Raw genomic sequence first — 23,141 nt, forward strand, 5'->3', positions numbered from 1 at the left:
AACTAATTATAACGAAGCCATTATACTAGCACACACTCAGTGTACCTAGTGGCATCCTATACGTGGCTATTGGACTTTGCTATAGTCCCACTAGTGCCAAGACATTTGCAGCACGTCTGCCTGCGTTGCACACTCCAACGAATTATAACTAAGTTACATTGTCAGGGATATTTATTCTTTATTATTCTGCTGTTAATAAAGCTAGACCACCACTGCAATCTTCACCACCTCTCAATTTTTACTACCACATTTTCAGTCCACAATCTTGTCGCAATCAACATGAGTGGCAAAATGACAGATGCTGGTGGAAAGGGGAAGAGGCGTGGTGGAAAAGGCAAAAAATGTTTTGTCAGTGGGGAAGGTGGCAAAGCTCCATTATCATCTGCTGAAGATAGACCATCTACTAGCAAAAGTAAGATGTCTACTACTTATTGTGGACAATCCGATGTGCTCCCTTTTTTACGGACACGAACAAGAGGAACAAAGGTAGATGATGGGCAAAAAAGGAAAATGCTTGAATGGATCTCAAGTGGTCCAACAAGTGCCCTCTCAGCCACTTCAAGTACCGCATCCAAAAAACACCATTCCTCTGAGTTGTCATCCCAATCACACTTGATTTCTCCCAGCTCTGAAGTCTCCATCAGCCCTGCACAGTATGGTGGAACTGAGATGGCTGAGTCTGCAGAGCTGTTCAGTCACACTATAGCCTGGGAATCAGAGGTCTGCTCCCAAGCTACAGTGAGTACAGAACAGGAAATGGTCTGCAGTGATGCCCAGAACCTTTGTGACTCAGATTCAGGCCGTGAGGACCAAGTTTCTGAGCATAATGTTGACCCTTTGTCACAAACTGTAACACCTGTGGTTATAGACAATGAGGAACATACTGATGAAGATGAGACGCAGATACCCGATTGGGATGACAACTTAAATATTCGGTCAGGGCAAGAAGAGGCTCGGTCTGAGGGGGAGGGGAGTGCAAACACAACAATTGATGATGACGTTCTAGATCCCACCTACTGTCAACCCCCAGTCAGGCACTCGAGGAGGTCAACAGAGGCGGTGGAGGAGGATGCAACCGACGACGAAGTTACCTTGCGCCTTCCTGGAGTCGGAGCACTGGTAGCACGTCTACAACTGCATCCTCAGCCACCACTCTGCCTATGAGCATTATTCGGGGTGGATCAACAGGTCGCATGGCCTCTAAGCCTTGCCTAGCCTGGGCCTTTTTTCACATCGAAAAAGATCGCCCAACTCATGTGATATGTAACATTTGTCATGATTCTGTTAGTAGAGGTCAAAACCTCAGCAGTTTGACAACTTCTTCCATGAATCGTCACATGAATAAATATCATAAGTCCCGGTGGGAAGCTCACCGTGCTGCAATGCCGGCTAGCGGAGCGAACCATCCACCGCCCGCCCCTTCCAGTGCATCCGCGCGCTCTTCATCTTCTAGGACTGTGGGGACAGCTGTCACACCTGTTTTTCCACGCAAAACTTCCACCACTGTAACCGCAACAGGCAGTTTGCTTGTAAGGTCATCAGTTGGTTTGGAAGGGGAAACAAGTGAGTGTGTACAGCTCTCTCAGACATCGATAGCACCAACGTTGGATGAAGGCAACATCATGTCTCCGCCTGCACTTTCCTCACAAACCTGCATTTTTCCAGGGACACCCTACTCAACACCGTCTACACACAGCAGCCAGATCTCTGTCCCTCAGATGTGGTCAAATAAAAGGCCACTTCCTCCGACCCATGACAAAGCTAAGAGGTTGACTCTATCCCTCTGTAAGCTGTTGGCTACCGAAATGCTGCCTTTCCGCCTAGTGGACACACAGGATTTTAGAGACCTTATGTCTGTCGCTGTGCCCCAGTACCAGATGCCTAGTCGCCACTACTTCTCTAAGAAAGGTGTGCCCGCGCTACACCAGCATGTCGCACACAACATCACCGCTTCCTTGAGAAACTCTGTGTGTGAACGGGTGCATTTCACCACCGATACTTGGACCAGTAAGCATGGACAGGGACGTTACATGTCGCTGACTGGGCACTGGGTAACTATGGTGATAGATGGTGAAGGGTCTGCTGCACAAGTCTTGCCGTCCCCACGACTTGTGTGTCAATCCTCTGTCTGTCCAAGTTCCGCCACAGCTTCTGCATCCTCCACCTCATCTGGGTCCTCCACCTCCGCCCCAAGCCTGCCTGGTCAGGCCACCAGCGTTCTCACTGCGCAGAAGGAATCACGCACGCCTCATTACTATGCTGGCAGCCGAGCGCAACGGCATCAGGCGGTCTTTAGCTTGACATGTCTTGGTAATAAGAGTCACACAGCTGAGGAGTTGTGGTCAGCTCTGCGGTCCGAGTTTAATAAATGGTTGTCTCCACTCAACCTGCAGCCTGGTAAGGCCGTGTGCGACAATGCTGCAAACCTGGGTGCGGCCCTTCGCCTGGGCAAGGTGACACACGTACCTTGTATGGCTCACGTGTTGAACCTTGTCGTGCAGCAATTTTTAACACACTATCCCGGCCTAGATGGCCTTCTGAACAGGGCACGAAAACTGTCTGCTCACTTCCGGCGTTCAAGCGCCGCAGCTGAGCGACTTGCATCGCTCCAGAAGTCTTTCGGCCTGCCGGTTCATCGCCTGAAATGCGATGTGGCGACACGCTGGAATTCAACTCTACACATGTTACAGCGACTGTGGCAGCACCGCAGAGCCCTGGTGCAATACGTCATGACGTATAGCCTGGGCCAACGAGATGCAGAGGTGGGGCAGATCACCCTGATGGAGTGGTCTCAGATCAAGGACCTATGCACCCTTCTGCACAGTTTCGACATGGCGACGAATATGTTTAGCTCTGACAATGCCATTATCAGCATGACGATTCCAGTCATTTACATGCTGGAGCACACGCTAAACACTATTCGGAGTCAGGGGGTGGGACAACATGAAGGGGAGGAACTACAGGAGGATTCATATGTGCAAGGGACAACAACATCACCAAGATCCAGACATTCATCATCACCAACGCAGCAGGCATGGGACCATGGGGAACAGGGATCGACAAGGGCGCATAGTAGCAGGCGAAATGTTGAGCAAGGTGCAGGAGAACATGAAGAAATGGAGGACGAACTGTCCATGGACATGGAAGACTCAGCGGATGAGGGAGACCTTGGTCAAATTTCAGTTGAAAGAGGTTGGGGGGAGATGTCAGAGGAAGAAAGAACGGTTAGCACCTCTATGCCACAAACACAGCGTGGACTTGGTCCGCATGGCTGCGCAAGACACATGAGTGCCTTCTTGTTGCACTACCTCCAACATGACAGTCGTATTGTCAAAATTAGAAGTGATGATGACTACTGGATTGCCACACTATTAGATCCCCGGTACAAGTCCAAATTTTGTGACATAATTCCAGCCATAGAAAGGGACGCACGTATGCAGGAGTATCAGCAGAAGCTGTTACTCGATCTTAGCTCGGCTTTTCCACCAAACAACCGTGCAGGTGCAGGGAGGGAATCTCCCAGTTGTAACTTGACAAACATGGGACGGTCTCGTCATCTTCACCAGTCTACCCGTACCAGTAGGACCGTATCTGGTGCCGGTAACAGCAATTTTATGGAATCTTTTCATAATTTTTTTAGACCCTCTTTTGCAAGGCCACCAGAGACAACAAGTCTGACACATACTCAACGGCTGGAGAGGATGATACAGGAGTATCTCCAAATGAACATCGATGCCATGACTGTGCAACTGGAGCCTTGCTCCTTTTGGGCTTCAAACATAGAAAAATGGCCAGAGCTCTCCAGTTACGCCTTGGAGATTTTGTCGTGTCCAGCTGCCAGCGTTGTCTCTGAACATGTATTCAGTGCTGCTGGGTGTGTGCTGACAGATAAGCGCACGCGTCTGTCCAGTGACAATGTGGACAGACTGACGTTCATCAAAATGAACAAGTCATGGATCCAGAAGGAATTTACTACCCCTGTGTCATCCTGGGGAGAGTAAATGCTTGTGGATTTGGAATGTGCTTGATGCAAATCAAAACATCCTGTTTGCAACTAGGGCCCAAGTGCTGCCACTGATGGGGTGGGTGTCTGTGTGGCCCAATTTTTGGAAAAAAGGGAGACTCCGCTTGGAGTAACCCTTGCTTGCTGTGTTTTTAAAAGAAGCCAAGATGAACAGAGCTGGGATCAGGAAAGACTTTGCTACCTACCCCGGTGTCATCCTGGGGACGGATAAGAATGGCGTATTTTTGAATGTGCTTGATGCAAATCTAGCTGTGAAGTGTACAACTGGGGCACAACTGCTGCCACTGAAGGGGTGGGTGTGTGTGGGCCCAATTTTTGGAAAAAAGGGAGACTCCGCTTGGAGTAACCCTTGCTTGCTGTGTTTTTAAAAGAAGCCAAGATGAACAGAGCTGGGATCAGGAAAGACTTTGCTACCTACCCCGGTGTCATCCTGGGGACGGATAAGAATGGCGTATTTTTGAATGTGCTTGATGCAAATCTAGCTGTGAAGTGTACAACTGGGGCACAACTGCTGCCACTGAAGGGGTGGGTGTGTGTGGGCCCAATTTTTGGAAAAAAGGGAGACTCCGCTTGGAGTAACCCTTGCTTGCTGTGTTTTTAAAAGAAGCCAAGATGAACAGAGCTGGGATCAGGAAAGACTTTGCTACCTACCCCGGTGTCATCCTGGGGACGGATAAGAATGGCGTATTTTTGAATGTGCTTGATGCAAATCAAAACATCCTGTTTGCAACTAGGGCCCAAGTGCTGCCACTGATGGGGTGGGTGTCTGTGTGGCCCAATTTTTGGAAAAAAAGGGAGACTCCGCTTGGAGTAACCCTTGCTTACATTGTTTTTAAAAGAAGCCAAGATGAACAAGTCATGGATCAGCAAAGACTTTATCTACGTACCCCGGTGTCATCCTGGGGACGGATAAGAATGGCGTATTTTTGAATGTGCTTGATGCAAATCAAAACATCCTGTTTGCAACTAGGGCCCAAGTGCTGCCACTGATGGGGTGGGTGTCTGTGTGGCCCAATTTTTGGAAAAAAGGGAGACTCCGCTTGGAGTAACCCTTGCTTGCTGTGTTTTTAAAAGAAGCCAAGATGAACAGAGCTGGGATCAGGAAAGACTTTGCTACCTACCCCGGTGTCATCCTGGGGACGGATAAGAATGGCGTATTTTTGAATGTGCTTGATGCAAATCTAGCTGTGAAGTGTACAACTGGGGCACAACTGCTGCCACTGAAGGGGTGGGTGTGTGTGGGCCCAATTTTTGGAAAAAAGGGAGACTCCGCTTGGAGTAACCCTTGCTTGCTGTGTTTTTAAAAGAAGCCAAGATGAACAGAGCTGGGATCAGGAAAGACTTTGCTACCTACCCCGGTGTCATCCTGGGGACGGATAAGAATGGCGTATTTTTGAATGTGCTTGATGCAAATCTAGCTGTGAAGTGTACAACTGGGGCACAACTGCTGCCACTGAAGGGGTGGGTGTGTGTGGGCCCAATTTTTGGAAAAAAGGGAGACTCCGCTTGGAGTAACCCTTGCTTGCTGTGTTTTTAAAAGAAGCCAAGATGAACAGAGCTGGGATCAGGAAAGACTTTGCTACCTACCCCGGTGTCATCCTGGGGACGGATAAGAATGGCGTATTTTTGAATGTGCTTGATGCAAATCAAAACATCCTGTTTGCAACTAGGGCCCAAGTGCTGCCACTGATGGGGTGGGTGTCTGTGTGGCCCAATTTTTGGAAAAAAAGGGAGACTCCGCTTGGAGTAACCCTTGCTTACATTGTTTTTAAAAGAAGCCAAGATGAACAAGTCATGGATCAGCAAAGACTTTATCTACGTACCCCAGTGTCATCCTGGGGACGGATAAGAATGGCGTATTTTTGAATGTGCTTGATGCAAATCAAAACATCCTGTTTGCAACTAGGGCCCAAGTGCTGCCACTGATGGGGTGGGTGTCTGTGTGGCCCAATTTTTGGAAAAAAGGGAGACTCCGCTTGGAGTAACCCTTGCTTGCTGTGTTTTTAAAAGAAGCCAAGATGAACAGAGCTGGGATCAGGAAAGACTTTGCTACCTACCCCGGTGTCATCCTGGGGACGGATAAGAATGGCGTATTTTTGAATGTGCTTGATGCAAATCTAGCTGTGAAGTGTACAACTGGGGCACAACTGCTGCCACTGAAGGGGTGGGTGTGTGTGGGCCCAATTTTTGGAAAAAAGGGAGACTCCGCTTGGAGTAACCCTTGCTTGCTGTGTTTTTAAAAGAAGCCAAGATGAACAGAGCTGGGATCAGGAAAGACTTTGCTACCTACCCTGGTGTCATCCTGGGGACGGATAAGAATGGCGTATTTTTGAATGTGCTTGATGCAAATCAAAACATCCTGTTTGCAACTAGGGCCCAAGTGCTGCCACTGATGGGGTGGGTGTCTGTGTGGCCCAATTTTTGGAAAAAAAGGGAGACTCCGCTTGGAGTAACCCTTGCTTACATTGTTTTTAAAAGAAGCCAAGATGAACAAGTCATGGATCAGCAAAGACTTTATCTACGTACCCCGGTGTCATCCTGGGGACGGATAAGAATGGCGTATTTTTGAATGTGCTTGATGCAAATCAAAACATCCTGTTTGCAACTAGGGCCCAAGTGCTGCCACTGATGGGGTGGGTGTCTGTGTGGCCCAATTTTTGGAAAAAAGGGAGACTCCGCTTGGAGTAACCCTTGCTTGCTGTGTTTTTAAAAGAAGCCAAGATGAACAGAGCTGGGATCAGGAAAGACTTTGCTACCTACCCCGGTGTCATCCTGGGGACGGATAAGAATGGCGTATTTTTGAATGTGCTTGATGCAAATCAAAACATCCTGTTTGCAACTAGGGCCCAAGTGCTGCCACTGATGGGGTGGGTGTCTGTGTGGCCCAATTTTTGGAAAAAAGGGAGACTCCGCTTGGAGTAACCCTTGCTTGCTGTGTTTTTAAAAGAAGCCAAGATGAACAGAGCTGGGATCAGGAAAGACTTTGCTACCTACCCCGGTGTCATCCTGGGGACGGATAAGAATGGCGTATTTTTGAATGTGCTTGATGCAAATCTAGCTGTGAAGTGTACAACTGGGGCACAACTGCTGCCACTGAAGGGGTGGGTGTGTGTGGGCCCAATTTTTGGAAAAAAGGGAGACTCCGCTTGGAGTAACCCTTGCTTGCTGTGTTTTTAAAAGAAGCCAAGATGAACACAGCTGGGATCAGGAAAGACTTTGCTACCTACCCCGGTGTCATCCTGGGGACGGATAAGAATGGCGTATTTTTGAATGTGCTTGATGCAAATCAAAACATCCTGTTTGCAACTAGGGCCCAAGTGCTGCCACTGATGGGGTGGGTGTCTGTGTGGCCCAATTTTTGGAAAAAAAGGGAGACTCCGCTTGGAGTAACCCTTGCTTACATTGTTTTTAAAAGAAGCCAAGATGAACAAGTCATGGATCAGCAAAGACTTTATCTACGTACCCCGGTGTCATCCTGGGGACGGATAAGAATGGCGTATTTTTGAATGTGCTTGATGCAAATCAAAACATCCTGTTTGCAACTAGGGCCCAAGTGCTGCCACTGATGGGGTGGGTGTCTGTGTGGCCCAATTTTTGGAAAAAAGGGAGACTCCGCTTGGAGTAACCCTTGCTTGCTGTGTTTTTAAAAGAAGCCAAGATGAACAGAGCTGGGATCAGGAAAGACTTTGCTACCTACCCCGGTGTCATCCTGGGGACGGATAAGAATGGCGTATTTTTGAATGTGCTTGATGCAAATCTAGCTGTGAAGTGTACAACTGGGGCACAACTGCTGCCACTGAAGGGGTGGGTGTGTGTGGGCCCAATTTTTGGAAAAAAGGGAGACTCCGCTTGGAGTAACCCTTGCTTGCTGTGTTTTTAAAAGAAGCCAAGATGAACACAGCTGGGATCAGGAAAGACTTTGCTACCTACCCCGGTGTCATCCTGGGGACGGATAAGAATGGCGTATTTTTGAATGTGCTTGATGCAAATCAAAACATCCTGTTTGCAACTAGGGCCCAAGTGCTGCCACTGATGGGGTGGGTGTCTGTGTGGCCCAATTTTTGGAAAAAAAGGGAGACTCCGCTTGGAGTAACCCTTGCTTACATTGTTTTTAAAAGAAGCCAAGATGAACAAGTCATGGATCAGCAAAGACTTTATCTACGTACCCCGGTGTCATCCTGGGGACGGATAAGAATGGCGTATTTTTGAATGTGCTTGATGCAAATCAAAACATCCTGTTTGCAACTAGGGCCCAAGTGCTGCCACTGATGGGGTGGGTGTCTGTGTGGCCCAATTTTTGGAAAAAAGGGAGACTCCGCTTGGAGTAACCCTTGCTTGCTGTGTTTTTAAAAGAAGCCAAGATGAACAGAGCTGGGATCAGGAAAGACTTTGCTACCTACCCCGGTGTCATCCTGGGGACGGATAAGAATGGCGTATTTTTGAATGTGCTTGATGCAAATCAAAACATCCTGTTTGCAACTAGGGCCCAAGTGCTGCCACTGATGGGGTGGGTGTCTGTGTGGCCCAATTTTTGGAAAAAAAGGGAGACTCCGCTTGGAGTAACCCTTGCTTACATTGTTTTTAAAAGAAGCCAAGATGAACAAGTCATGGATCAGCAAAGACTTTATCTACGTACCCCGGTGTCATCCTGGGGACGGATAAGAATGGCGTATTTTTGAATGTGCTTGATGCAAATCAAAACATCCTGTTTGCAACTAGGGCCCAAGTGCTGCCACTGATGGGGTGGGTGTCTGTGTGGCCCAATTTTTGGAAAAAAGGGAGACTCCGCTTGGAGTAACCCTTGCTTGCTGTGTTTTTAAAAGAAGCCAAGATGAACAGAGCTGGGATCAGGAAAGACTTTGCTACCTACCCCGGTGTCATCCTGGGGACGGATAAGAATGGCGTATTTTTGAATGTGCTTGATGCAAATGTAGCTGTGAAGTGTACAACTGGGGCACAAGTGCTGCCACTGAAGGGGTGGGTGTGTGTGTGGCCCAATTTTTGGAAAAAAGGGAGACTCCGCTTGGAGTCACCTTGCGGTGTTTTACATGATTTTAGAAGGGCGTGCCATGCCTATATCTGTGTGTCCTCCTCTTTTTCCTTGTCCAGCTGTTTTGTTTTCGCATGAGTATATGTCCTTGTCACTTTGTTTGTTTGTCACCTTTAGGACACCTTTGAGGGTGTTTTCTAGGTGTTTTTCTGTGTTTGTGATTGCCTGCCATTGTTTCCTATGCAGTTCGAGTTCGGTTCGTCGAACGTTCGACGAACCGAACTCGAACGGGAGGTCCGTTCGGCGAACCAACCTCGAGCCGAACCGCGACCGGTTTGCTCATCTCTATATATTAGCGCAATTTATCAAAAATCATAGCTTGTACAGTGTGCCTTGCTGTGTGAGTATCTTTGAAATCTCATACTTAATTGCATCATGACGCTCTGCATAGCAGTCAAGAACAGCTGCATACAGGCTTTGTTATCATTCTCTGTATACAGGCCGTCTAATAATCTGAACTCGTTTGTGTACCAAATAATGAGGAGAACATCTAAAAGGGGACGTGGCTGTGGTGGTGTTGTTGGTGGTGTAGCAGCTACAGGGCAAGAATGTGTTAGATCTGTGTCTGCTACGCTCCAAATTGAAACACCTTCCTCTGGTGCACACAGGCTGGTCTTCGTCATTTCTTAGGCCCAAGTACTACTGCATGAATGGTTAGGTCGAAACATGTTGAGGCAGTTTTAGATTATATTTCTACCAGTACCTCGAGTTCTTTTGCATTGTCTTCCACCTGGTCCACACCTGAAAGCTCAGAGTCGTCTCCTAAGTTCCATGGTCATCTTCCTTCCACCTCAACCATTTAAAATCAGACAGGCAGTGTGACCCACAAATCACGCAGTAGTCACTTGTGTTTTTTGATAGCTTTGCTCGCTGGGGTTATATGGCTTATCCACCTGGTCCTGCCTCAGAGGGGGAAGAGAAAGAGTGCACTGACACCCAACCACTTGTGTTGTAGTTTGAGTCCATGGGGGAGACGGTGGACACAGTCTGCGGGTCATGGCACCACAGCTGAGAAGAAAATGAAACAGAGGTGCCAACTTCTGCGGTTTTTGTCAGTGTGCAGACTCTAAAGGAGGGCAGCGCTGAGTAGTGGGAGGAAAATAATGCGAGGGATGACAACGAGATGCTTGACCCCACCTTGAGCATAATAGGGACATGCGCAGTTTTGATGAAGATGAGGTCTTCAGGCAGATGATACAGCAGCACAGCAAAACAGGGAGAAAGAGGAAAAAAGAACTGTGGATGGCCCATAACCAGTAAGTCGGCTGCTACCGCTCATTGCACCTGATAAAACCTGCCAGCAAAGCCAGCTGAATAGAGCTTCCTGGCATGGCATTTCTTCCGGGAATGTGCTGATGACAAGAGAGTGGTAGTTTGCAAGATGTACCATCAGAGCCTGAAGCAAGGGAAAAATCTTCTCAACCTTAACACCACCTGCATGATGTGTCATCTGACTTCCAAGGACAAGGTGCAGTGGAGTGCAGTGCCACTGTGCATTATGTAAACATATGACTGTAGTGAAAAGTATTGCCATGCAACCAGTACTGAATGCAAACAGTTAACATGTGCAACTTTTTGAGCAGCTTGGAGAGAATAAACTTAGAATGCTATAAAAGTACAATTATTGGTGGCAGTGGGGTAAATGCTTACCAATCAGCAAACCTGCAGACCAATTGAACTGGTATTACCTCTAGTCAGATGGGGGGGTCCACAGTACGCCACACATTACCCCAAGTAATATCCAGTAATGCTCAATGCTCTCCTTCCCAACGTGTTTCCTCAATACAGATTCATCAGGGGAGTTGTAAGCTATGATGTAAGCTGTAAGTTGACTTTTGATCAGGAACTCAATATGCCTCTTAAATCAGAGCCTCCAACTCCCCTGATGAATCTGTATTGAGGAAACAAGTCAGGAAGTCGACTTTTTTTTTTTTTAAACTATCTCTCTCTACTTCCCTCCAGGGTCTGAAGCCTTAGGGCGGCGTCACACGCTACGATATAATGGGCGATATGTCGTCGTGGTCACGGATTCTGTGACGCACATCCGGCATTGTTAGAGATATCCTAGCGTGTGACAGCTACAAACGACTGTGAACGAGCAAAAATACTCACCTTATCGTTGCTCATTGACACGTCGTTCATTTTCATAAAGTCATTCCTCCTTCTGCGCGCCGGTTGTTTGTTCCCGAGACAGCAGACATCGCTCCGTGTGACACCCCGGGAATGACGAACACAGCTTACCTGCGTCCCGCCGGCAATGCGGAATGAAGGAGGTGGGCGGGATGTTACGTCCCGCTCATCTCCGCCCCCCTGCTTCTATTGGGCGGCCGCTGTGTGATGCCACTGTGACGCCGAATGTCCCTCCCCCTCCAGGAAGAGGATGTTCGCCACCCACAGCGAGGTCGTTCGGGAGGTAAGTACGTGTGACGAACAAATTGCCCATGACGCACAAACAACGGGGGCGGGTGCGATCGCTCGTGCGATTGCACGATAAAACGTCTCGTGTAACGCCGCCCTTGGTTTTAAACAAAATTCTACTTGTCGCCTCGCCTGTGGACTCACTTTTAAAAAAAAACTGTGCACCAGGTATTGCAGGCTTAATCTGTCGCAAACCTGTAACTGTGCTTAAGCAGGCACAGTGCTCCAGAGCTCTAAAAACCATCTGTATTACAGCACTGGCAGTATCAAGTCTAGGTGGCATACCTCTGGCTCAATTTCAAATCCAACTACAGGCTTTTTAAATGCCGCAACAAGACTTTCCACCACTGGCAAAAAAAATTGATTCCTGTGTGGTAACTGCTAAAACAGGTAGCCTAAGAATCTGTGCCATGCTGAAAGTGTAAAGTTGGCCCCTGTGCAGCATGGGCATCTTTTGTCAATGTCACCCCCTTTAAAACGATCAAAAAAAGTAGGAACCTCAACAAGTCAGGCACTTTTTGGATGGGGTTCTGTGGCCCATCTCTGTTTTAATTGGGTGCTGTGTAGTGGATCTCGGACATTGATAGCTGTGAGGGTCAACTGAGTAAAGAGGCTGTTTAGGAGCCTTTTTAAAAAAGGTTTTCAGGAGGGGCAGAATCTGTACATTTTAAGCTGCAATACACCTCCAACTGATGACATCTTGTTGTTTCCTTCGGCCAGCATGTCTATTGTGAAAAAATTCTTACTGTAGTGGCTGCCGAGTGACCACCAAGTTTCCCTGATTGTTACCAGTGCCGATTACTGGATGAGTATCATGCTGGATGCCCGCTACTATGTCAAGGCGCCATGGTTAATTCCATTACTGAAGCGTGGTTGAGTCCAATCTTCATCACGGCCACAGTGCTACTAAACCCAAAAATGGAAACACAGTCTTATGACATTATTCAAAGCTTTTTATTCAGATACATCTGCCTGCTTTCAACAATATTTTTTTCAAAACAAAATGCTTCACATTCCCGGGATAGACACTGATCAGCCTGGATGAGCCGCTTCAAGTCTAAATGGCTGGGACTCGCAGTAGCAAGTCTAGCCTGCGTACCTCCAGCTTGATTCCAAATCCAACTATGAACTTTCTAAATGCAGCAACTAGACTGTCTATCACTGTAAAAGGAAAATAGGCTACTGTGTGGGAACTGTTTAAACAGGCAGTCTAGGAATCGGTGCCCTACTAAAAGCGCAGAGTTGGTACATGAGGATCATAGGCATCTTTTGTCAACATCATCCCCTTGAAAATGAGCAAAGCAGTGGGAATCTCAACAATTCAGGCACCTGAAATTTATGGTTTCTGAGCACTCTGTTGGATGGGGTTTTGTGGTCCATCTCTATTTTAATTGGTGCTGTGTGGTGGATCTCGGGGAATGAGAGCTATAAGAGTCAACCAGGTAAAGAGACTGTTTAGTGACTTTTTTAAACATTTGGTGTTCCGTAGTGGATCTCAGGCAATCTTGAATTTGATGGTCAACTGAGTAAAGAGGCTGATTAGGGGTCTTTTGAAAATAGGGTTTCAGGAAGGGGGAATCTGTAAATTTTAAGTTGCAATACACAGCCAACTGATGACAGCTTTTTCTTGCCTCCAGTCAGCATGGCTAATGTGAGCAAATCCTTGCTGCAGAGCCTGCCAAGTAAAAGCTAAATTTCTCAGATTGTTACCAATGCTGATTACTGGGTGGCCACCATGCTGGATGCCCGCTACTACATCAAGGTGCCATGGTTACTTCCATCGCTGAAACGTGGTCGAGTCCTCACTTCATCATCACGGTCACAATCATGGCTGTGAGGGTCAATCTGGAAAAGAGGCTGTTTAGGCACCTTTTTTACAATTCGATGGCCTGAGGTGGAACTCTGTCAATCTTGGCTCTGTGGGGAATCGGGAATACAGGCTACGTACAGCAAAATTGTTGAACTTCTTACTCTGTGGGAGATGTCTGGCAATTTTGGCTGTGTGGGGCAAATGTTTAAAGAGTATCTGTTGAGGCCTACATTTTAAACATACGCTCTGTGGTTAAACTTTGGCATACTTGGCTGTGTGGGTGAACTACTAATATAGCTAAATAGGGAAAATTGGTTAAACCTATTGCACTGTGGGGAAGTTTGGCATTCTTGACTGTGCAGGTAATATGGGAATAGAGGCCATATAAGAGCATTTTTTTTAAATTGTTAATCTATGGAAAATCTGTGAAATCCATCTACTGTATGTGGGGTCACTGTCAAAATTTTTAGGTTCTGTATTTACTTGCTATGTAACCATAATTGCAATGGTCAGAGAAGCCATTTAAGTAATTTACCTTGCCACTCTTGTTTGCAGGGAAATTGTCCTGCTCTTACCCCCTATTTAGGTTCCTCTTGCATCCCCCTAGCCTTTACTATGAACATTTTACATCCCGGAACTTTAGCTCCCCATTGACTTTTATGGGGTTCATTGTTCAGTGTCAAGTTCAGGGTCAAGTTCAGCCGCTCACTAGTACTATAAGTGAATCCATAATCATATTGACATATCAGAATTTTACAGTATAAAGTTCAATTATTTAAGGCTATGTGCACATGGTGCACTTTTTATGCAGTTTTTGTTGCCTTTTCTTGACACATCTCCACCAAAATCTGCATGCCTATTCTGAAGCCAGTAAAGTCTATCAGATTTCTGAAGTGTTGTGCCCATGTTGTTTTTTTCCTTGCAGATTTGTTGTATATTTTGTAGCAGTAATAATCTGTAGCATGCAAATTGTTGGGGCATTTTTTCCTGCGTCTTCTAGCCCTTCCACCCATTGACTTCATTAAACAAACCATGGCAAAAAACGCACCAAAAATGTACCAAAACGTGTGCGTTTTTTATGCATTTTTCTATCAAAAGGGGCAGATTTCATGAAGAAATTGTCTGCTCCAAAACTGCAGTGTGGGCACCTACCCCAACAGAAAGATAATCTATTTAGTACAGCCTCACTGTTTGATGTTTATTTTACCACATGTGCTGTTTTCATGTATGTGATATTATTTCTCTGTTTTTCTATATAGCTCCATTCATCACTACTCCTCTTGAAACTCTTGATGCTCTAGTAGAAGATGTCGCCACTTTCATGTGTACAGTTGATTCATATCCTCAGTCGGAAATCACATGGACACGTAATAACATTCCTATCAGGTCTGTAAGCCTTTCATGTATAGAACTCACAATTTACTTTATTGGTCTCTATGATATATAAACTCACACATCCCATGGTGTAAGTGTACAGTAAACAGGTGATTTAGTGTTATTTAGTGTATATAAAATCTGCTCTTTCAGGAAGAATTTCATACACATTAGGATTTCCACAAATTTACATTATAGTGCAAATTCAGCTTTTGGCCGTAGTCACACTTGTGAGAGACTCGAGCGAGTCTCGCATCGCATCACCCGGCACGGCCTGCTGCTCTCCGGACAGGAGCGGGTCGGCTGCATATATGCATGTATTTCTATGTCCGGAGGGCGGCAGGCTGTGCTGGGTGATGCGATGCAAGACTCGCTCGAGTCTCTCACAAGTGTGTCTTGTGTGACTTTGACTAAGTGCAACTTAAGACCGCTTTACACGCTGCGATATCGGTACCGACATCACTAGCATGGGTACCCGCCCCCATCTGTTGTGCAACACGGGCAAATCGCTGCCCGTGCCGCACAACATTGACCAGACCCGTCACACTACTTACCTGTCCGGCGACGTCGCTGTGACCGGCGAACCGCCTCCTTTCTAAGGGGGGGCGGTTCGTTCAGCGTCACAGCGACGTCACAGCTGCGTCACTGAACCGCCGCCCAATAGAAGCGGAGGGGCGGAGATGAGCGGGACGTAACATACCGCCCACCTCCTTCCTTCCGCATAGCGGCCGGGAGGCAGGTAAGGAGAGGTTCCTCATTCCTGCGGTGTCACACGGAGCGATGTGTGCTGCCGCAGGAACGAGGAACAACCTCGCTACTGCTGCAGTAATGATTTTTGAGAATGGACCCCATGTCACTGATGAGCGATTTTGCACGTTTTTGCAACGATGCAAAATCGCTCATAGGTGTCACACGCAACAGCATCGCTAATGCGGCCGGATGTGCGTCACCAATTCCGTGACCCCAACGAGTTCGCATTAGCGATGTCGTAGAGTGTAAAGCCCCCTTTAGCCAAATTTTGGCCAATATATGTTATAAATATGCCATTTTGTACTATATCTATTTTGCTTCTTTAGCTCTTTATCACTCCTTGGTTTATCTAATTCTAGTGTATAGAATCTTGTTGATAACTAGTATCTGGGTAATTATTTTTATTAATAGACCTAATGAAATACTGTTATGACCGAACCAATATGCTGAACTATTCTAATCATAGTTGTAATGCCGCTGCTGCCAGTGCATAAACAATGGAGAAGTGCAAAGACTTATAGCTGTAGAAGGGGAAGGTTCATTAGTTTTAGGCCGAAAAATCAAATGGACAGAAAATAAATATTATTTATTCATTTATATAGCGCCATTAATTCCACAGCGCTTTACATACATTGGCAACACTGTCCCCATTGGGACTCACAATCTAGAGTCCCTATCTGTATGTCTTTTGAGTGTGGGAGAAAAATGGAGAACCCAGAGAAAACCCACACAAACATGGGAACTCTTTGCAGATATTGTCCTTGGTGGGATTTGAGCCCAGGACCTCAGCGCTGCAAGATTATAGTGCTAACCACTGAGCAGATTGCTCTACTGGTGTTTTTTGCTTATGGGTTTCAGGCCTATAATGGCCTGTGCGAAGTTCAAGTAATAAAATTGGATGTTACTCCTTCAGTCCAGAGCTGTCATTGTGCTGCTTTTTTGGCTGCACCATTGATGTCACATCTACCGTGCATATCGCTGTCAGTGCGGTATGGTTGAGACATCTTTGATGCAGCTAGTACATGGAGTATGCCTCAGAAAGGTAGAGCTGTACCTGGAAAGCCAGAAACCTATAACCAAAAATTATTTTTAAATTAAAAAAAGTATACAGTACTTATCTCCTGCACCTAAAGCATTTGGTAATAGACAAAGAAATATGATAAATATGAGCTCACCACATTGACGTCTCCTCACAATAGCCAATGCACGGATCCTGTGGCCGGTATCCACGTAGAAGCACAGGAAAAAAGGAGTTACCTTATGCTTTCAGCCATATATCTTAGGAATGCCAGGGGAGGTAAGTATTTCTTTGCGTACTTAGTGCAACAGTATGACATTCATCAGTGCTTAGTCCATGTTTCAGTTTTTATCATTGGACTTTTATCAGTTTTTCTTGTATGCAGAAACATATAATCTATTGTAGGTTTTTCAAAGTTCTATCAATCAATGAAAAATACACAGCACATCAATGGCGTCCGAATACTACCCAATTTTTCACGGACCCATAAACTGACTCGAATCCAAATCTGTCATGTGTCCGTATTTTGTAAAAAAATTTGATCTCTGGAACAGAGCGCACAATAGGGTTATACCCTATGGAGGGAAAGTGTCTAAGAGCTGGCTACGTTGTCCTTTTGGATTTGTGACAAGCACAACTCCTATGTGGGCATGAAGAAAAACAGCTGCTGCTGCCCTGTGGCTAGTGGATCATTTCTCCAGGATATATTGTATCCAGTTAGATTAAGCTGCACTGCTGGACTAAACTGATTTTTAGAACAGCTCCTATAACGGGTATGAGTGTGTGAAAAATACTGATGTAACACATATGAGAAAAAAATCAATGGCATCCGTTTCAAGGGCTGAGAGAGTGTCTACTCTTCTAAGCATGTATCGGTTGTTAATTCTGATGTATGATTAGTACAGTATCCCTTATCACTGTGCAGTATTCTTTCAATGCACAGTGACAGTGTGTTCCCTCACGGGCTGTAATGAGAAGTAAGAAGCCGGCAAGAAGAGTGCTGTCAGAGCACATTATTAGGAGAGACTGCTGGAAGCAGGGAGAGCAGACACCAGATCCCCCCTCCACGCCCAAAACAGCATGACTTTAGAAAAGTGATTGGGTTATTACATTAAATAGGTAGATATTTAGGATTAAAATCAATATTAGTTTTGGACCACCTCTTTACAAATGCACTACCCTAAAAAAGTTTGTTGATTAAAATATAAATATAAAAATGTATATGAAGTATAGTGTAAAGGTTCTGGTTCACACATACATTACATCACAAAAGTGAGTAGAGCCCCCACATTTTAGGGTGCATCATGTACAGGACATCACGAAAGTGAATACAGCCTTCACATTGTAACACACCTGCTCCCCACAACACTAAGACCTTATAACATTAATGAGGTAAGCGGGCTTTACACGCTACGATATATCTAATGAGATGTCGGCGGGGTTACGTCGTAAGTGATGCACATCCGGCATCGTTAGTGATATCGTAGCGTGTGACAGCTATGAACGAGCAGAAATACTCACCTTCTCATTCTTCGCTGACACGTCGCTCATTTTCTAAAAATCCCACGTCCTGTTGTTCATCGTACCCATGGCAGCACACATTGCTCCGTGTGACACCCCGGGAACGATGAACACAGCTTACCTGCATCCCGCCAGCAATGCGGAAGGAAGGAGGTGGGCGGGATGTTTACGTCCCGCTCATCTCCTCCCCTCCGCTTCTATTGGCCGGCCACTGTGTGACGTCGCTGTGACGCCGAACGTCCCTCCCCCTTCAGGAAGAGGATGTTCGCCGCCCACAGCAAGGTCGTTTGGAAGGTAAGTACGTGTGACGGGGGTTACAAGTTTGTGCGACACGGGCAACAAATTGCCCATGCCGCACAAACGATGGGGGCGGGTCGCACGACATATTGAAACGTGTAAAGCAGCCTTAACATGACACCGAGAAGGGAAAAAAGCTATTTGGGCACAATTTGGCCATTTTCACTCAGGGTTGTGCTCACTTTTGTTGCCAGCGGTTCAGACATTAATGGCTGTGTGTTGAGTTATTTAGAGGACACACCAAATGTACACTGTTATACAAGCTGGACACTGACTACTTTTCATTGTATCATGTCATATCTTCATTGTTGTTCCATGAAAAGATATAATAAGATATTTAGAAAAATGGGAGGGGTGTACTTACTTTTGTGATATACTGTAGATCCCAGTACGATCCAGCAAATCAGACCTATAAGAGGACCAAAGCAGCATTGGATACTCCGAATAATGGTTTAACAGAGTCTTCGAATAGATGATTGTGTCTATTTATTTATTTATATAATATAATAGAAATTTAAGGAAAACATCTAAATAATGTTTGAGATTGTATTAGAATTTAATAGTTTCACTGACACATACACAAAACTTCACAGCAACGTCAGGTCTTCACTAAATCCTTTAAATGTCACTTAGGGTAACCAATTTAATCCAGTCCACCTTTACAAAGCGCCTGAATCTGCCAACTCTCTATTTATAAGTATCCCAACAATAGACATTATGCTCATGGATTACTCTAAACAGCCGCAGGATTATTTATGTAATGGATGAAAATTTGGCAATGAATCTTTCAACTCTTGCACTCTGCATTATATTGTTATAGCGAATTACCACTGATCTGTCATGGATCATATTTTGGATGATCCTGAAAATGTGAGGCTTTTAATGTTTTCTTTAGTGATTTCCAAATGTTTCGCAATGCTTTGCTGTCTTTAAGCTAGACATTTCTGGTGACGTAATGCTGGACGCAGGCTCCACTTAACATTCCTAGGAATAGAAGGATGGAAAGGGTGATGTTTAATTCCAAGGTAACACAATTCTTCCAAATACAATGAACTCATGATTCTGTTTTTGATAAATAAAAACAGCATAGTCACTCTTCTGTAAACCTACTGTAAAGGGGGCTTTACACGCAACGACATATCTAACGATATGTTGTCGGAGTCACGGAATTCGTGACACACATCCGGCGTTGTTAGCGACGTCTTTGCGTGTAACAGCTCTAAGCGAGTGTTAACGATCAAAACTTCTCACCTTATCATTGATTGTTGACACGTCGTTCATTTTCAAAATCTTGTTGGTCGTTGTGGACTCAGGTTGTTCGTCGTTCCTGAGGCAGCACACATCGTTATGTGTGACACCCCGGGAATGACGAACAACAGCTTTCCTGCGTCCTCCGGCAACGAGGTGGGCTGCTCTACGCCCCTCCGCTTCTATTGGACGCCTGCCATGTGATGCCGCATGAAGCACCCCCTTAGAAAGGAGGCGGTTTGCCGGCCACAGGGGCGTCGCTAGGCAGGTAAGTCCGTGTGACGGGTCCTAGCGATGTTGTCCGCCACGGACAGCGATTTGCTTGTGACGCACAAATGACGGGAGTGGGTGCTTTCACCAGCGACATTGCTAGCGATGTCACTGCATGTAAAGCAGCCTTAAGGCAATAGTGTAATAACGGTGATTTTTTTTCCCCTCTCTTTTTATGGCCACAAGTTTAGGAATGACAGCTGTTCTAATTATCTGAACCAGCTTACTGTACAAATTGTGCAAACTGTTCATAATTAAGATTAATCACTTCATTAGATATGCATGGAAAACATAGATATGCGAAAGGCAAAAAAAAAAATGAGACCGAAGATACGCTCAATACACTGTAGATCAGGGTTATTTATAACTTTTGTATAAAGTACTGACAAACAATTCTGTTAGGTATCAGAAGGATAACTGATGGCACCAGTTACACAACAGCCTGTACAGTGACTGATCAATTGTATCATCCTTAAAGGGGTGGTCCAGCACTTAAAATGTCCTTCCTAAATATTTATCCTTACACGCTAACCACTTTTGTAATTTGCTTTATTATACGATGCCCTACACTTCTCTCTGTGTAGTAGCTAATCCCTACATTTTTTTGCTACTCAACTTTCTGTAACATATCATTTAAAGGGAACCAATCACCAGGATTTTTGTATAGAACCTAAAGCCAGTGCTATAATGGCACTATCAGGCTGCTTATATACATACCTGTAGTGGTCAGCTCGGATGTTTAGGTTTTGAAATCCAAGAAAGTAAAGTTTATAATATTAGCTGCTTGTTGAGTGACAGCAGCTGAGGATCAGATAATATATTCATAGTTATCCCCTCCCTCTGTTAGAATTAGCATAAGTATTATACCATTGATTTAACTTTTCATTAGGAAGGATCTGTGTGAGGTAATACCCATGTGACCAGAAGGGGTGGGGCCTCAGCCAACAAAGCTGTATTCCAGGTCACATGGGTATGACCTTACACAGGTCTTGCAACAAAGTGAATCGTTTGTATAATACTTGTGCTAATTCTAACAAAGGGAGGGGATAACTATGAATATATTATCTGCTCCAGTGCAACTGTCACTCAACAAGCAGCTCATTTTATAAACTTTACTTTCTTGGATTTCTGTCATCAGGGGTGGGCACAGCAGATCCTAGTTTCTAGCATCACCGATGATAGACGCTGTGGGAGTTGTGAGTGCAGTGCCAGCACTTTACTTCTATCTTTGTTACAGACATATCTTTTGTGAAAGAGGTTGTCAGAAAATGAAGATAGAAGCAGGAGCACTAGCGCCTTGCCTTTGCTTCTAGCACTGCCCAAATTGTCATCAGGGAGCAGCAGTTGTGTCACTCCCTGCTTCTATAGCACAGCCCTCCAATGAATCATCATCAGGGGAAAGTGATAGAAGCAGTGACACCAGTTCCACCCACTAGAAGCTGTGGGGCCGCAATGGTGTACATCACTGACTTTATCTCCACCCCATGATGAAATCTTCTTTCAAGAAAGCTATGGCAAGCAAAGTGCCAGTGCTGCATTTGCATCTACCACATCGTTTTTCATCATGGATGCTGGACATCTTCAGAGGGGGTAGCGATAAAAGTAACTAGTAGTTAACTGTAACTCTGCCCCCTGATGACATCCTTTTCCAGGAGGGGCAATAAATGCTGCTTAGACTACATGCAGCTCCAACCTTATGTAACGTCACATTCGAGACTCCTCTTAAATGAAAGTCATAGGGAGAGCAATAAAATAATAAACATATAGCTAAATAGAAAGAATTGTAGGTTATTGTGTAATAAAGCAAATAACAAAAGGACATTTTAGGTAGCGGACCAACGCTTTATTATATAGGGAGGAGTTCCAGTCTAGACAAGGGTTGTAGCTTATAAGACACTAAGAATTCATACAAGTGAAACCTTCTTGTATGATCTAACTAATGAGTTTGGCATGCCTGATTCTTGTAATGTTGGTATGTCTGATCCTTGATGGCTATCCCTTAATATCCCTGTAAATATTTGTTATTTTTAAAATAGAGTAATACTTGACAATATGTTTACATGCTAAACATAATATTTAAAAATAATTTTATTTTAAAGTTTGATGGAGAAATTAAGTGCATTGAATATATCTGTATATTTAACTATAAATGGTGAGCATCAAAATGGACATTTTTAGACAAAAAATCCATTGGTCTTCTTAATTTTAAAATCTTTCAATTTCAATCCACGTTTTGTTGGGCTGAGATCATAACCTCTGCAGCGCGGAAGTAGATTGACTTGTCAGTTTGTAATGAACTGTAAAATTACAAAATTATCTATATTACTAGTAGGTTAGCAGATTGAATAATAAGGTAATGAATGGACTGCATGGGTTAGGTTTAATTTAGTATTCTTATAATTGTTTATTGGTTTTAAAATGACAAACAAAAGAAGGAATAATTTTAATAGATGAGTCTAATATTTAATGATGTCCATGGCTTGTAATGAAAGAAGGCCATGAACAGTGTAAAGTTAAGTAAAAATATGCTGATGCTGTGATGTGGCCCAATGCTGGTATGTGCCCCCATCGTGGTGCAGCCACCATCCTGACATGTGCCCCCATCCTGCGAGGTAATGTTTGCGGGGGGCGGAGTATGGTGGGGTGGAGCCGAGTGGGGCCATGGTGCTGAGGACGTCAGTGCTGGGGACTGCATGGCTGGGGACAGGTGACTATTCGTGTGTGTGTGTTCAGTGTATACATGCGGAGGGCGGAGTGTGGTGGGGTGGAGCCGAGTGGGGCCATGGTGCTGAGGACGTCAGTGCCGGGGACTGCATGGCTGGGTACAGGTGACTATCCAGGTGTGTGTGTATGTTTGTTTGTGTTCAGTGTATACATGCGAAGGGCGGAGTGCTGGGGGGGCAGAGCTGAGTGGGGTAACGTGTGCGGGGGGGTGGAGCCGAGCGGGGCCATGGCGTTGAGGGCGTCAGTGCTGGGGACTGCATGGCTGGGGACAGTTGACTATTCACGTGCGTGTGTGTGTGTTCAGTGTATACTTGCAAAGGGCGGAGTGCGTGGGTGTGGAGCCGAGTGGGGTAATGTGTGCAGGGGCCGTAGGTGAGTGATGGGTATGTGTCGGCTGGGTTGCCGGTGTGGGCTCCCGGGGGGTGCGAGGAAAAGTGTCGGGTCGTCGTCCTGTCGGCCCGTAGTTCGGGCTGTTCAGTTAGCTTAGCCGTTGGTCGCAGGCTCTTTAGCGCGCGCGGTGTGGTGACGGTTTTCACTGTAATGATGTCATTTTGGAGCAAGACAGATAGACAGACAGAATAAGGCAATTATATATATCGATATATATTCAGCTATATTATTCAGCTGAACTCATTGG

At 45.5% G+C, this 23,141-nt stretch overlaps 1 protein-coding gene across 1 annotated transcript in view; it reads left to right on the forward strand.

The window, feature by feature from the left end:
• The window catches only part of MUSK (muscle associated receptor tyrosine kinase), a 343,556-nt gene that overhangs the window by 68,206 nt on the left and 252,209 nt on the right, over positions 1 to 23,141 (forward strand). The window contains exon 2 of the mRNA XM_075316181.1: positions 14,562 to 14,688. Within this exon, the coding sequence (XP_075172296.1) occupies positions 14,562 to 14,688 (127 nt within the window). The remainder of the gene's footprint in view (positions 1 to 14,561; positions 14,689 to 23,141) is intronic.

This window comes from Anomaloglossus baeobatrachus, chromosome 1 (assembly GCF_048569485.1).
Source record: "Anomaloglossus baeobatrachus isolate aAnoBae1 chromosome 1, aAnoBae1.hap1, whole genome shotgun sequence".
Classification (NCBI taxonomy): domain Eukaryota; kingdom Metazoa; phylum Chordata; class Amphibia; order Anura; family Aromobatidae; genus Anomaloglossus; species Anomaloglossus baeobatrachus.